This window comes from Vanessa cardui, chromosome 7, assembly GCF_905220365.1.
Source record: "Vanessa cardui chromosome 7, ilVanCard2.1, whole genome shotgun sequence".
Lineage (NCBI taxonomy): Eukaryota > Metazoa > Arthropoda > Insecta > Lepidoptera > Nymphalidae > Vanessa > Vanessa cardui.
Genome location: NC_061129.1, coordinates 5,300,447 through 5,316,647, shown reverse-complemented (window position 1 = coordinate 5,316,647; position 16,201 = coordinate 5,300,447). Strand labels below are relative to the sequence as shown.

General features: G+C 33.3%; 2 protein-coding genes across 2 annotated transcripts; one reads left to right on the top strand and one right to left on the bottom strand.

Annotated features, from left to right (window-relative positions):
* Window positions 1-915: 915 nt before the first annotated feature.
* Window positions 916-9,578, bottom strand: LOC124530849 (polycomb protein Asx). The gene is made up of 7 exons (XM_047105188.1): window positions 7,255-9,578; window positions 7,102-7,170; window positions 6,904-6,977; window positions 6,399-6,826; window positions 5,949-6,165; window positions 5,424-5,534; window positions 916-5,314 (listed from the first exon to the last, which is right to left on the bottom strand). Exons 1-7 carry the CDS (start codon window positions 9,284-9,286, stop codon window positions 5,168-5,170), a joined length of 3,078 nt encoding a protein of 1,025 aa, XP_046961144.1. The 5' UTR covers window positions 9,287-9,578; the 3' UTR covers window positions 916-5,167.
* A 1,030-nt stretch (window positions 9,579-10,608) lies between these two features.
* On the top strand, window positions 10,609-16,176 carry LOC124530864 (ATP-dependent RNA helicase dbp2-like). Its single transcript, XM_047105213.1, has 7 exons — window positions 10,609-10,831; window positions 10,925-12,046; window positions 12,134-12,195; window positions 13,344-13,403; window positions 13,486-13,719; window positions 13,797-15,258; window positions 15,477-16,176. Exons 1-6 carry the CDS (start codon window positions 10,818-10,820, stop codon window positions 15,245-15,247), a joined length of 2,943 nt encoding a protein of 980 aa, XP_046961169.1. The 5' UTR covers window positions 10,609-10,817; the 3' UTR covers window positions 15,248-15,258; window positions 15,477-16,176.
* The last annotated feature ends 25 nt before the right edge of the window (window positions 16,177-16,201 follow it).

Sequence of the window (16,201 nt, the reverse complement as noted above, 5' to 3'; positions counted from 1 at the left end):
ACATTTTCACTGTCAACTGGTGTCTGATCAATCTCATACGGGGATATGAGATGGTTCTCTATACCTCTACCTTCTATATTGTAAACTATCTAAAGTCATTTAGTATTATCCTTTTTACTTTATAATGTATTTAATTTTATGCAAAATTGTATATTGGATAACAAATTTATTAATCTTTTATATGAGTCCGTTAAATATTAAGGTAGAATAATATAGACATATTAAGCAAATGCAGAGCAGTTTATTTTGATTTTCAAGTATATATGAAGAATGATGTGGAGGAATGTTTGTCGTCATTTCGTTCAACGTCATATTATTTTACGAAACAATTTGCTTTCATTAGTTTTATCGTTTTGGGTGAAATAGGTAAAACAATAATTAACTGGGTGCTAACAACCAGTAACTCTATAAATAATATAAAGTTAGAAAGAAATATACATATTGAGCAGTGGATCGCAAATGGCCAAAAGATTACAGGGTTATTGTGCTCTTGTGGCAAATTTTTAGAGCTACAAATCATATACTATAATTATTTACTATAAGGAGAATGATTTAATCGATGATTTATTTAAAATTATGTCAAGTCTTCCAATCATGCAATGTAAAATTTCTTACAAAAATTGTTGTAGTACTAACTACTAATTGTTGTACTACTAAACAAGTCAATTTTGGCAGTCAGTCAGTCAGTGGGTCGAGAAATCCTGGTACTCTTCGTTAATTTAAATCGGAATACTTTTATTTTCCCTTATTCTTTTTAATACTAAGTTATTCTATTTAATTTTTTGTTAAGTTTTCACAAAAAATATCGTGACAAATTCAACCCGAACTCGAATAAACTTCTCCTTGGTTTATTTTAAAACTTTTTATTACCTTCGCCTTCTATTCAATAATTAGTGAGTGAAAACAATAACATACTTCGAATAAGAACATAGTTTTATTAGAGAAAATGTTCATATACTTAAATAACTATCTATCAATAAATAACAATAATGTGAAAATTGTTTAATTTATAATCAATCGCACAGAAAACTTCTTAGCATCAGTCACCAAATAAAAACAAATCTGCGTGGCAACAGGGTGGATTTAGGCGTTTACAAGGAATCTTCAAATTATATAGGTACATTATTATGTTAATGAAAAAAAAAAGTACGTATATAAACCTTTAAAAAATCAGTATCTCGATGCAGGTGACGGGTACCTACTGTTAAGTTTGCATCATAATCAAAATATTTTACTGCAGTAACATAAATTAAAAAATTTCAAAAGAATATCAAAGAACGACAAGTATCAGATATTATATTCTATCTTTCTTCGACGGAGGAACATAGAGCTGAATTTTATTAATTAACAGACTATCACTCTTATTCTGCATTGCCAAAACGTTAATCGTTATTTTGAAAAGTACCTTTTGTCAACTTATAAAAATGCAAATAAATTAACAGGACAGAAAACCGAAGCTAAAAATTTCGTAACAAAATTAACTTAATCCACTTTAACAAGATCATTTATTAGCAAAAAAATCAAGTGCAAATTAATGTTTATTTATTTTACACTTACAATTCGCAATCATTTTAATTTTACGTCATTTATTTTTTATATACATTCCGGCTCATAAAAAAATAAAAAAAATCACATCTAAAATTATTATACTTTTTATAAGCTGCTTCTGTGTTTAATCTTTATGCTTTCAATTATTCAACAAGTTAAGCAAATCATACTTAAAAAAATTAAAAAAAAATTGACGTTTTTATAACAGGTGTGATGTGTTTTATTGAATATTGCTTAATTATTAATTTCCAGTTGCCTTTTAGATCGACTTCCAATGTTTTTTACTATGTATTAACATACTTTAAATACTTAAAATATTAACAGTCCTTAATAATGTCATCTAAGTATAAGTACCTAGATATTATTACATATTATCTAAATATTGTGATTGAGAGTGAGCAATATTTTCTTATAATAAAGATATTGTGACAACTTAGTAATGACAAAAAACTAAAATTGTTTTTATATTTTATGATGCGACAAAAAATAAGTAAGATATCACAAGTGAATTAACATATTGTGATAGAAAATAATCACAAAATAATTTATAAATAATTGTACATGATTTTGTACACAACAAAGTACTACAGTTTGTAAAATTAACAAGAAAATAAATTACGTAACTTGATTTTAAGAATACAATTAATCAATAAGTTTAATATTACTTTGGTGACATAGTTACCTCCTGTGTTGTTCACAGTAGAGGGCTATTACACAATTTAATATTTATTTTAAAAATTGATAAATATCAATTTTATAATTATTTTACTTCTAACACAAGTTCTGTTTAAATTTAATTAATCTAACAAATGTTGTATATTAAACAAATTCAGAAAAAAACAATGACGTCCAAAATAATTAATTAAATAAAATATAAGCAAGACTTCAAATCAATTACATAGTAAATAATTCTACAAAATCTAGTATAAAAATTAATATTAGAATTTAAATATTGAAGACCAAAGCGTCATAACTGCTATTTGAATGAAAAAATGATTACCAAACTATAATTAAATAAATGTTTCCAGTATCCATTTAATAATTTGATACTGTTATTTTTATGACACATTTAATAAATGATTGAATGAATCAAAATCTTTTGCTTTACAAATGAAATATGAATCGCTTTAAAAATTTAGTGACATAGGTAGCTGTTCATTTTGTTTTCATATGTTTATTAGTAATTTTATTAAATTATAATACCTGATGCATAATCACCAAGTATTCTCAAGGAAATAAATATCTGTACATAATCTTAACTATAAACTAAAGCTAAAGCCAAACTAATTACTAATTCTTTATAATATATCATACTAAACCCAAATTAAACAAAAAATATACTTAGAAAAGCAAAATATGGCTTATAATATAACAACAAAATATTGTGATGGCATGCCTTAAATAATTGTAAAATTGACAAATAAAAATAACTTGAAATTAATAGAGAAACAATCTCATTTTCAGTTAATCATAAAATGAAACATATTTAAGTGACTTGTATTTTTTACCGGTAACAATAATTACTTTTATGCAACTTTTATGAGGCATTTCAAATAATAGTCTTGTTTTGAATTATTAAGGATAAAATGATTTTGTTGAGTATAAACAATGTTTGTAAAAATTGATCTAATAAACAATTGAAAGCAATAAAAACCATTTATTATGCAGTTCTTAAAACAGACTTTTAAATGCATTTGTAATAAGAATTTATATTTCAAATATGGTACTATAAACAGTAATTTAAACATGTTTTCAACAAAACTTGGTCACAACAATGAAATAAGTCTGTCTTTTATATTCTTACTCTTAGTTCTCAACTCAAATCACATAAAAGTTACAATATAAATTTTCCTTATTTATTTTAAGGCAAATTTGCAAAACTTATATTTTATGCTGATTGTGCAAGAATTATAAGAAGAGAATTTAAAAGAGAGTATATTTTGTTAAAACCTATTCATGTAAACTCTATGGAAAATACCTTGAAGTACTTAGTTACCTTCTCTGGCAATAAAACCATGTTCTTTACAGTAATTAACTTATTAGCTGAGAGTATAGTTTGAAAATATAACTTCAAGCAGACTGTTACTTGATTTAACCTTAAGTGTACACACCAAATAAAATAAAAGTATTTACTAATTTATATATTTTCTTCCTTTGCTTGACCAAGTGAGGATGTTGAGCAGTTAGTACAAACCTCAGATTGAGATTTTGTTAGTAAAAATGTTATTATAATGTAAACTATTATAGTTGTTAAATACGACTGACAACCAATGAGATTAAAACTGTAAAAAAATATTATCAAAGTAATTTATAAAGATTTACAATGCTTAAGCTTAAGATATCTTTCAATTTAAATTATTTACTTCTTTACAACAATACTTTGGGAAAAAATGTTAAGGACACTGCAAAATATTATGATAATTTAATAGATTTCAGCCTTGGAATCCTCACTTCAGCCTTAGCCCTGTATATAATTGTATCAAACTCAAATTCAAATTACTTCATTCAATATAGAAGTATTAAACTTTCTCATTGATGATCAATTGAAACAGTACCACTGGTTCGGAAAAGAAAACATCCTGACCTAAGAAGAACCGGCGAAAGAAACTCAGCAGGTTGTTTTTTTTTTGTCTCATATATTATATATACAATTTAATTAATGAAATTAAATAGCCAGGAGGCGATCGTTTCATTTGTAAGGTGTGCTATTGATCATAAACACATTAATTGTAAAATAACCTTTTGCACCCAAGCATTCCTTAAATTTTTTTTAAATTTAAGGAATGCTTGGGCAACAGCGGCATTTTGAATACATACTTTCAGGGATCCTATTGTAAAACCGTATACATTGCCACACAAAGAAGTTACTGACTATATGCAGTCGAGTAACAGGAGTAACAAGTTTGTGTATGTTCCTTGTACCAATGCTTTGAGTATAATATAATCATCCTCTCCCTTTACATAGTTACTTTAGACATGTAAATTTGTTTGTAAATATATTCTTAAGAAAAAAAAAATGAGTTTCTTTCGACGCTTCTTCTCAGGAGGTCTGAGATGTTAAATTCCGATCTAGTGGTAGATTTTTGACTATCAATAAGAAAGTGTATACTAAACACTTCTATTTTGAATAAAAGTTCTTGACTTTGAATTTGACTCTTTACTTTAATAAATTGTGATATATGTTATTTTAACAAGTTATGATATTGCTAAAATGGAGGTACAAATAATTTCTAAAGTTATAAATGTATCCTGTATAAATATATTTTCTATAATTACTTATGATTTTAATACTTTTGACCAAATGGAGCACATTCCAAGCCCGACATAATTATATATACAACATTACAATTTAACATTAAGAGTCTTAGAGACGATAGTGTTAATCATTTGAAAATTCACAGTCAAAGTTTTGATTGAATTAAAAAAGAAATGAAACTTCACACTTATATAGCACCACCATTTCTACAACCACATTCCACTGTTTACATTGTCACATTTGTGTTAATATGATCAGTCAGATAAGTCACTAGGTTACTGCTTGAATCCTTCCATGTGTATGCTTGGAATATAAAGTTGTATTTGGTATGGCAAGATTGAGAGGAATTGAGCCTGTATGGTGTCAGCGTATGAGGCAAGTGAGACAGAGCTCAGCAGACCCGATGCAGTCGTCATGGCAAAAGGCACCGCATTTCTTGCATAGAATCATGGCACGCAGGTTACACACACATGCGTCATCTGCACCCACACTTCGGCAACGAGTAACATTCTATAAAAAAAAAAAGTTATCATGTTTTTTTCCAACTAAAATGTCTATTATTGTATTAATTTCGATGATTACTAATAACTATGAAATAAGTAATATATTGGATACATACTACATTAGAATTCTGATTTGAAGGTGGAGCACTTGATGCTCTAGGAGCAACATTAGGTGTTCGCTGAACAAGGATGTATTGCCCCATGTTGTTTGACCGATTCTCATTCATCTGGAAATATATCAAGTAAAAATGCTTAATGCGTTTTAAACTTTAATATATGAGAACAAATATATAAATATGCCATATTTTTTTTATTTTTTTTTTATAAATATGAGACAACAGCACATACATTACTCTGATCCCAATGTAAGTAGCTGAAGCACTTGTGTTATGGAAATCAGAAGTAACGACGGTACCACAAACACCCAGACCCAAGACAACATAGAAAATTAATGGTAATACATCTACATCGACTCGGCCGGGAATCGAACCCGGGACCTAAGAGTGGCGTACCCATGAAAACCGGTGTACATACCACTCGACCAGGGAGGTCGTCAAATATAAATGAATGAATAGTGATGATTAATCCCTTTAACTTTAAACAGTGTAAGCAGTTTGAATAATTGATATTTAAATACATACCTCAGTATGAGGCATGATAGATGCGGGTATCTGTCTGACCAGCACTGGTGGCGGAGGCCGCGGTGGTCGCGTGGGTCGTGTGAGCAGTGCAGGCGGTGGTCGCAGCTGGCCGCGTAATGCATCACGATTTGGACTGTTTTGAATTACGGCTTGACAGATCTGATAACTACGCTCCAGGTTCACAGCACCAGGGGGTACTTTGTTAGAGCTGCGACTCCTGAAAAAACCACCCCACCCATTAAATATCTTTGTTTCAAAGGCTCTTTAACATTCTTAAAAATTAATAGCAATAAGTACCAATGCTGCTTGCCACATGATATGATGATTGAGTCATACCTACCAAGATGGGCCAGAATCTACTACAGAGAAAAACAATGTATATGTATAATATATTTATGTATGTATATCATAATAACTTATTTGATAATAATAAAATGATATTTAATGTACCTATTTGATTCCTTTCCAGATTTAGATTTTTTGCCAGGTATCCTAACACTTTGTGTTACCGTACTTGAATTAATTGATTGATTTGTAACTGAAGTGCTGGAAACCATACTAGCTGTCGGTTCACACTCCTGTTTAACTAAAACATCTTTCATTGATTGGCAACTTTCAGATGAATTTGATGATTCCATATTATAATTTGTATCACGATCTGTCTTGTACATGCAATTTTCATCATTAACATTTACATCTTCCATGCTAGTTTTAGAGTCTTCACTCACATATTTTGTATTATCCATATTTATGTTTGCAAAATTTTGTATATTTATAACATTTTCATTTTGCACCCAATCACTTTCACTTTTCCATGACACTGCAGAGTTTTTAGGTTTGGCTGGATCTTGCAAGTGATCATCTGGGTATGAAACCACCTAAGAGTAATTTTAAAGATTTATTTGTATGACAAGTCAAGAAAAAACCAAGTAATGTGTTACAAACTCATACTTACTGATGTATTTGTAACTTCCATCATTGGAATTGAAGGATTTTGTGTCATTGGCATTGTTACAACAGCAGTTACATCTGTAATATTTATAATAATACTTTAGGTGCACTTACCATTCAAAGTTTATATTATTCCAAATTGACAATGTCCATTTTTTTGTTAAAATACCCTCACAAGTCATGAAATGTAAGAATTACTTACTTGTTTCACTCATATATGATGTAAGTTCCATCAGATTTGTTTGGGGAGCATACTTGACATCTTCATTTTCTATAAATTCAATAAATTCTCTATAGTAATGTAAATTTATTTACATATTACAATATATTTTGTCTGCTATCATATTATACTTACGAGATGTTAATATTGGTAATCCACTAGTTTCTAGTATAAATGATTCAGCATCTTTGAAATGTTCATCATAATAATTAGGAACAATACCATCTGTTTCTTTGACTTTGTGGTCATTTTTGTCAGTATTGTTTTCATCGCTTTTATTTGTAGAGTGTTCAAGTGGCTGCTCTGCTGAATAGTCTAAATCCTCAATTACTTCCATTTTATCATAAGACACATCTTTAGAAACAAGTGTTGGTGATTTGTTATTCTGTAGTGAATCTGTACTGTATGCGTCTATCACAGTTTCCCGGAACCCAGGTACATACTCCTCCTGGCTGTCCTGGGTTGGAGATTCCTTAACATTTTCTTTATCAACAGGTGTAGTTTCGTGGGATTCTGTTTCAGTATTTTCATATTCTTTTTCAATATTGTCAGAAGATTCATTCACAAGTGACACATTATTTAAATGGTTTTCTATCTTGAGGCTAGAAATGGATGATACACTGTGTTCATCATACTCATAAACAGAAGCAGTAGCCTTACTGTCCTCACTATTTGTGTCACCTTGATCTTGACCAGAATAAAGATTAAGGTCTTCATTCTGAGACATTTGTTCATTATTATAGTTAGTTTCAACATCAGACCCATTGTTACTCTCTGGATCTTCAGTCTTCATAGTCATATAGCTTGTATTGTCAACAGCATAATCATCCTCATATCTAATTCTTTTTGAAAACTGATAATCATTTATGTCATTACTCAATCTTTTAGTTGCCTCTGGCATGCTGTTTACAAAGTCTGTTGTTTTCTCTTCATCACAATCTTTGGATACACTAGATTCTTCGATTTTAACAACACACATGTCTAAATCTTGTTTAATTTCATTTCCAGAGTCATTGTCTGCTAATAGTAGGGGATCAACTGGTGTTGTTGATACTGATTCTTCTATCCTAGTAATGGAAGATGAATCAGAGAAACTAAAGTCCATCTGACACTCTACATAGCCTTGACTCTTAACATGTTTAAGTGGCAGCAAACCTGGCACAGGTGCAGATGATTTATTGCTTACTGAAACAGAGTCATCTTCAGCTTCTTCAGCCTCTTTGGCTGAGGATCTGGTTACTGCACCAACTGAACGCAGTCTTTTACTAGAGCTTGAAGATTTGCTTTTTTTAATTTTTGGAACAGTACTGCTGCTAGTTATTGAAGCAGTTGGTCTAAGCTTTATAGTTGTTTTCAATGAAGGTCTCTCTGAATTTAAATTCATTGATGATTTCTCTCTTTGTGATTTTTCTCCCCAAAATGGTTCAAAATGTTTTAACTTCCATGGATCAATCTTACTTTTTTCTTTTTCTGCTTCACTCTTCATCTTTTGTTGATTTTCTGGAGTAAACTCACCCCCAGAAAGAGATTCTTGCCACTCCAAGCATGCACGTGCAAAAAATTCATTATTAAGACTAGATGAACTTAAACGGCCTGAAGTGCTTGGTCTATCTACATTAGGTAGTAATTGTCCCAACTTGTACTGATATAAAGGAGGAAGTAACGAAAAAGTATGTTTATTTAAAAGAGCTCTTATATTTGTGTTAACTAATATGGAGTCTGGAGTTTCTAAGTCTATGCAGCCTTCTCTTGTCTGTTGTAGTTGGGCTGCTGTTGATAGCTTCTTGCTGCTACGCTTTCTAGGTTTTATACAAAATCCTGGAATACTAGCTAAAACTTCCCGCATTGTCGAAGGTCTACTATTAGATGAGGAACTTGCGTCTGCACAAGACGTTGCTGCGGTCCATTCTCGATTTTCTGGTGGCGGAGGAGGTGGTAATGGTTTGACTATTATTCTTGGCAAAGGTCTAGAATGATTTGAGCTCTTTTTTCTTCGTTTCGATTGTTTTCTTGAGGAGTGTTTACTAGATTTTTCACCGTCTTGAGGAATACGAATTACCGTATACTGTTCGTTGTTGTTGCATGCCAAGTATTTACTTTCAGACGAGTTATCTGAATATTCAACCTCATTATTAACAGGTTCCATTGGTGATACGTCCAACTCCATTGTTAAAAACGTGCTTAGTTTTAATAGTCTTGTAATAGTATTTTACAATGAAGGAGTACTTAATGCCGCAGCCAATCACTACTTCAACCCATTGTGTATTTCTTCACATACTAGGCATATATGAAATATTTCATGTGGAATACTACAAACGAATAACATTTAATCATCACTTATTTGAAATAATTCAAGGTTAAACAACATAGTATTCATTCCTTTTCACAACAGAAGAGCGAAAATCAAAATGTCACAACAACGCAGAAAATGGATTCCGCTAACATACGTTCCGTTTTAAGTTACATCGAAGATAATATATGTTTCACATTTCATAGACTATTTTAAATATGTTCACTTTATTTTCATGAAACTGACACGAAGATTATAAAAAAAAAAATGGATAAAAAACTAAAATCAGGAACATGTTCAATATTTTAATAGCTTTATTTATACAAAAAAATAATAAGAAATTTTGTAATTTTAAAGGTAAGACAAACTATGGAACTTGGATACAAAAACTATTGTTAAAATGGCAGGTTTTCAAGCTATATAAATATTTTAGCAGTTAAATATCATATTTTACATATAAGATATAATTTACCTCGGCCTATACACATAAAAAAAATTCATACATTCACTTTTTTTAAATTAAATTAACTTAGATGTAAAAACGTAACAATCAAAAATTTTAATTGTCTTGATTACGTTTTATTAATTTAAAAGCCTTTATTATTTATATGATTTATCGCTTTATGTTGAGGCCTGTGATGTGACGTTCCCTAATAAATCTCATGATCTAATAACTTTTAGATTTTTTATTCAGGGCTGTCTTAATTTTTTCTTGATTTGCTTTATTTGATTATTTTCGTCGCATGCTTGTTGCCTATTGCCTTTTGGGAACCTTCACTCTTACCTCATAGGTCTTTTAATGAGTGTGAGTGTCACACCGCCAGTAATATTATAAATAATATGTACTTTACTATCGTCATCAAAATGAAAACATTAATTGTTTTACTTTGTAAAAAGCTGATAGATAATGGATTAAATAGCGAATGAAAAATGAACCCATTTTCATTCGCTATTTTATTATTACCTATTAGCATTTAATCCATTACCTATTTTTATTTTTAAAGGAATCATACTAGTTAATATACTCGATTTATTATTTTGAACTTTAAAGCCCAAAGACAATATAATCACCAATAAACTGAAATATGTTTTTATGGTAAAATATTCTCGAAATGCATAGATACAGAATGTTGGTTAGAGGGAACTGAAAAAAAAAAAAGATTGTTTACTCTCTAGTTTCGTGAGTCTTTGATTCTCTTTGGCTAACCAAAGATAACTTAGGCAGCTAAAGTTTGGCTTTATATTACAGCCGCCATTTTGATCTTTTCATGTGGTTAATTTTTAGTGAGACGCGTTTTTTGTGTAATATTTTGAATAAAAAGTATTTTTCATAATTAATAATATAAAATTGGTCAACTAGTGTTAATATAGTACTTTGTAATCGTATAAAGCCTTATTGTTCACAAATATGGGACGTGGAAGGTAATTATAAGTTCGTTAAATTAATTTGCAATCAAAATCAAGGCATCATCGGCAGTTTTATTGATTTATTATTTTCTTGTTCATAAAATGTAGAGACCGCAGTCGAGATAGGCGTCGCAGTCGAAGTAGGAGTAGAAGCAGAAGTCGAAGCCGTAGTCCGCGCTACGGGCTCGGGTCAGGTGGTGGCGGCGGCGGTGGTGGTTATGGCGGAGGAGGCCGAAGAAGCAATCCGGGAGCAAATCTTCGTAAACCCAAGTGGGATTTAAGTAGGCTAAAGCCATTTAAAAAGGATTTTTATGTACCACACAGTGAAGTAGAGAATAGACCCGAGTCAGAGGTGGAAGCTTGGAGAAGTGAAAATGAAATAACTTTGAAAGGCCGTAATATACCTAAACCAACACTTACTTTTGATGAAGCTGGTTTCCCTGATTACGTTATGGATGAAATTGATAAAATGGGATTTTCCAAACCAACCCCAATTCAGGCCCAAGGTTGGCCAATTGCTTTAAGTGGCTATGATATGGTTGGCATTGCTTCAACAGGTTCAGGAAAAACCCTCTCATACATTTTGCCAGCTATTGTTCATATAAATAATCAACCTAAATCAAGCAGAGGTGATGGGCCTATGGCCTTGGTGTTGGCTCCAACAAGAGAACTTGCCCAACAGATTCAAGAAGTATGTGATAAATTTGCAAATACATCAAAAATCCACAATACCTGTTTGTTTGGAGGTGCTCCAAAAGGACCTCAAGCAAGAGACTTAGATGCAGGTGTTGAAATTGTAATTGCGACACCTGGACGTTTGTTAGACTTTTTGGAAAGTGGACGAACTAATTTAAAGAGATGCACTTATTTAGTCTTAGATGAAGCTGACAGAATGTTGGATATGGGTTTTGAACCTCAAATCAGAAAAATAATAGAACAAATAAGACCTGACCGGCAGACACTTATGTGGTCTGCGACTTGGCCTAGGGAAGTTCAAAGTTTAGCGGCAGAATTTTTAAAAGATTACCTACAAATTAATGTTGGGTCATTGCAACTGGCTGCAAATCATAATATTTTACAAATTATTGATGTCTGTATGGAATATGAAAAGGAAACTAAATTAAGTACTTTACTCAAAGAAATAATGGCAGAAAAAGAAAATAAAACTATCATTTTCATTGAGACAAAACGACGAGTAGATGACATAACAAGGAAAATGAAAAGAGATGGGTATGTATATACAAAATTTCTGTTTACTATGATTATAAACTAAACAAATTTAAATTTTGATATAATATCAATCATCACAATTTACAGGTGGCCTGCTGTTTGTATTCATGGCGACAAATCACAGAATGAACGTGACTGGGTATTACAAGGTAAGAAAGGGCTGGGTAATGTTGATTTTGAAATATGTTTTATTATCGTTTGTTTTATTTGATATTCTATAAACATTTGTATCATATTATTAAAAAACAGATATCCTTATCCCTTCAACTAAAAAAATATTATCCTAAAAAGTGGCGACTGTAAAAAATGACGAACATCGAAACGAGTCGAGAAGCGGTGTCGGACTGTGAAGTAGCACGCGAGTCGCGGGTGTGGCAATCCTGCCACGCGTCACTTGACGCGTGTCGCGTATAAACGGTATCTGAACACATGTCTGCATGTGCAGGCTGAGGCGAGCTGCGGCCGGGCGGCGAGGGCGGCGGCCCGCGGGCGATGTCGCCGCTAAGCGCCCGGCGGCCGCACCGCTCCGCCTCTATTGACGGGGCTAAGCCCTAAGCACTCAGAGTTGCCACCGCGGCTAGTCTGCGCCGCTTCTCGCGCGTGCGGCGCGGCGGGGTTGGCGGTCGGCCTCGCCGGGGGGCCCGAGGCGCGGGGTGGCCCGCCGCCGCTCCGAGTCGGCGCTCGAGGCTCCCCGTGCGCTCGCCGTTCACGTCTCGCTTTGCGCCTCTTGCGCTCTCGGACGCCCTTATTAGTCCTAATTGACATTTCGAATGAACTGTACACCATCACTTTTCGATGAAATCGTTAAAAGTAGTAAGTTTCGAACATATTGCGACCTATACACCGTCCGAGATGATTTTTGCCTGCAGTCGGTCGATTGATATATTTATTGCATTTATTATAGGTTGTAATTTATATTGATTATATAATATTTATTATATTATTCATGTGCTGAAAATATTTAAATATTATTTGTTTATCATGTTTAATGTCAATCAATTTTTGAATTAATAATGAATAAAATGTGTGACTGTTAAATGAAGTATGAGAATTTTTAAGAATATATATTCTACTAATCAAGATTATCATTAGCAAATACATATTAACATTCTCATTTACTTTATGGTCAAGCCTTTGTACCAGTATTTAAATTAATAATTTGACCTGATCAAACTACAAGTATCATTATATTTTATTAAATCTATGTATATATTCTATAGAGTATCCTTCTAAATTGTTTAATATAAAATATTCAATATTATACATAAAGATGTACTTACAAAATATATTATTTCAGATTTTCGCAGTGGGAAAGCGCCTATTCTTGTAGCAACAGATGTTGCTGCAAGAGGATTAGGTATGCATACAGTTTTCCTTTAACTAGAGATTTCTGTGGTTAAGTTTTGCATATAATAATATATTTTTTCTTTTTTTTTCAGATGTTGATGATGTCAAGTTTGTAATCAATTTTGATTACCCTAGTAACTCTGAAGATTATGTTCACCGAATCGGTAGAACAGGTAGAACTAATAAAACTGGAACTGCATATACATTTTTTACACCATCAAATGCTGCCAAGGCTGCAGATCTTGTCTCGGTGTTAAAAGAAGCCAAGCAAGTAGTTAATCCTAAGCTGCAAGAGCTAGCAGAACGAGGTGGTGGTGGTGGCCGAAGTAAGTACAGAAACAGAGAATCGAAAATAAACATTACTTTTAAAATGAAGACATTAATTTTCTCATTATTCACTTAGGACACCGTGGTCGCGGTGGCAGATACAGAAGAGGACGTCGATCAAGATCTCGATCCCGATCTCGTGATCGACGTCGGCGATCACGTACTCGTTCACGATCCCGAGATCGCCGTCGACGCAGACACAGCTCGTCCAGATCATCACGCAGCAGGTCATCGAGATCTTCGAGAAGTCACTCGCGCTCGCGTTCCCGTTCACGTAGCCGATCTCGCTCAGGCAAGTGCAGCCCACTGAAGGATGGTTCTAATATTGGGCCCCAGCCTGCGACTCAGGCTCTGCTGCCGACGCCCAAACCACTTTTGCCCACACCCATTGGTCCCCAATTACCTCCCTCACATTTTGATAGACCTAACGGCAAAGCTTCCTCAACACCTCCCATTCGAAATAATGAAACACGATCTAATGATACTGATTTTTCCCCTAATAATAATATAAATAATAATGTTAATAATCACATAAACCATGATACCAATTTACAGCAACCACAACAACAGCAGGCAAACTCAATTCCACCTTTAATGGCTATAAATCCTCAAATGAATATGTGTGTTCCTCCTCCAATGAACGGTCCAGGCTTTATGATGCCTCCATACTTTCCCAGTGATCAATATGGAATGATGATGCCACCTTTTCCTCCTAATGCCATGCTCAATACTACTGGCTGGGGAGCACCACCTCCACCCCCTCCTCCTCCTCCTCCTACAGAAACAAGTGGTGGGCCACAAAACAATTACGACTATGGACAAAGTGGCTCGGGGCAAAGTCGCCTCCCAGAGTCGGATTCCAGAAAACGAGGAAGTCGTTCTGGTGGCCTCGGAACTTCGAGCTCGTTTGGCTTGGGCTCAGGCGGCCTGGGTTCCGAAGGAGGCTTCGGATCGTCTAGCGGTGGCCTCGGCTCGACTGACAACTATGGCGGTGGTCTCGGGTCAGGCGGCCTAGGCTCTGGTGGCGGCCTTGGCTCCGATGAGAGCCAAAGCGGCTCGCGGTCGCGGGGCAATCGTGACCGACGTCGACGAGGAAGAGGACGTGACCATGATGACTATAACTCGGATAGTCCGAGTGGTGGTCTCGGGTCTCACGGCTCGGGCGGCCTTGAAGGCGGCCTGGGTCAGGCAACTGGCGGATTAGCTACTGGCGGTCTTGGCGTACCCCATGGGAGCCTCTTGCCGCGCATGCTTCCGCAGAACGTTGGTGACTTCGGAGGACAACAAAGCGCAAACTTTACAGCTTTCGGTTCTTACGGGTCTAAAAACAATAAAAGAAATGAACCTGAAAATGACGGTTGTAATTATGATAGTAGCAATATGAATGGTGTTGACTATTATGGCCAAAATATGGGACCTGGCCGACCTTTCACATCTGGTATGGATCCAGATATGTCTAATGGTGCGCTGGCTAATGGCTCCATGGGGTACAGAAATGACCGCCAGGGCAATCGCCAACGACGGTGAATAAGATCGAGGTTTGTTACATTCAAACCAATGCAAGCTCGTCTCCCTAACAATACCAGTTTTGAGATGCCATCCATAAAATATCATATAAGATATTAATATTATATTTAACTTTTAATATGGTTATGGTTGGTGTTTCAAGTACACTATTATTTCTATTAATAAATAATTTTGTATTCACAAAAAAAGAGTTCACTATTCTTACATATGTTTTTTTTTTTTTTTACAGAGAACGGCTATAACGGTGACTCTCGTCGACGTAGGCGGCGATAAAACTGAATAAATTCGGCACTAACAGAACAACTAAAATAAATTAAGGAATTGCTATTTTCATTCCATATGTATTTGACAGTACTGATTTGGTTTTAATGTTGATAAAACGTAAATACATTTTATAAATGATTAAATTTTCAGTGATTGCTTAAAGTAGTATTAAGAATACATTGGTACATTTAAGTTTGATATTAAAAACAATGTTAGTAAAATGTGAACATGTTTTAGTGTCTATTAACATATACCATACATAATTAAGAAAAAAAAATACAGTATGATTAAAATCGATTTTATTATATATTCGCAATGCCTTTTTTATAATAGATGGTGAACATTACTTAAGTAATATATCTATAAGGCAGTAGTACGCTTTATTTATTAAGATCTGTACATTTTGTATTGTTAAAAATGAAACCAAAAGCTATTCTGAGAAGTTGTTTTGTAATTGCACTTCATTATTAATTTTTTCTATACACTGGTATATTGTACAACAAATATAACGATATAAGCTCTTTCTGTAAAAAAGATTCTCATTGAAATGTATCTAATAACAATCTTTGTGTTAATTTGACTGTAAGTCTGAATTAGTGTATATTTTACTTGAGTAGTAGTGTATTTTATTAATGAAAATAAAATTCCTTTACATACATTTAAAATGAGTTTTACTTAAAAACCTTTGAT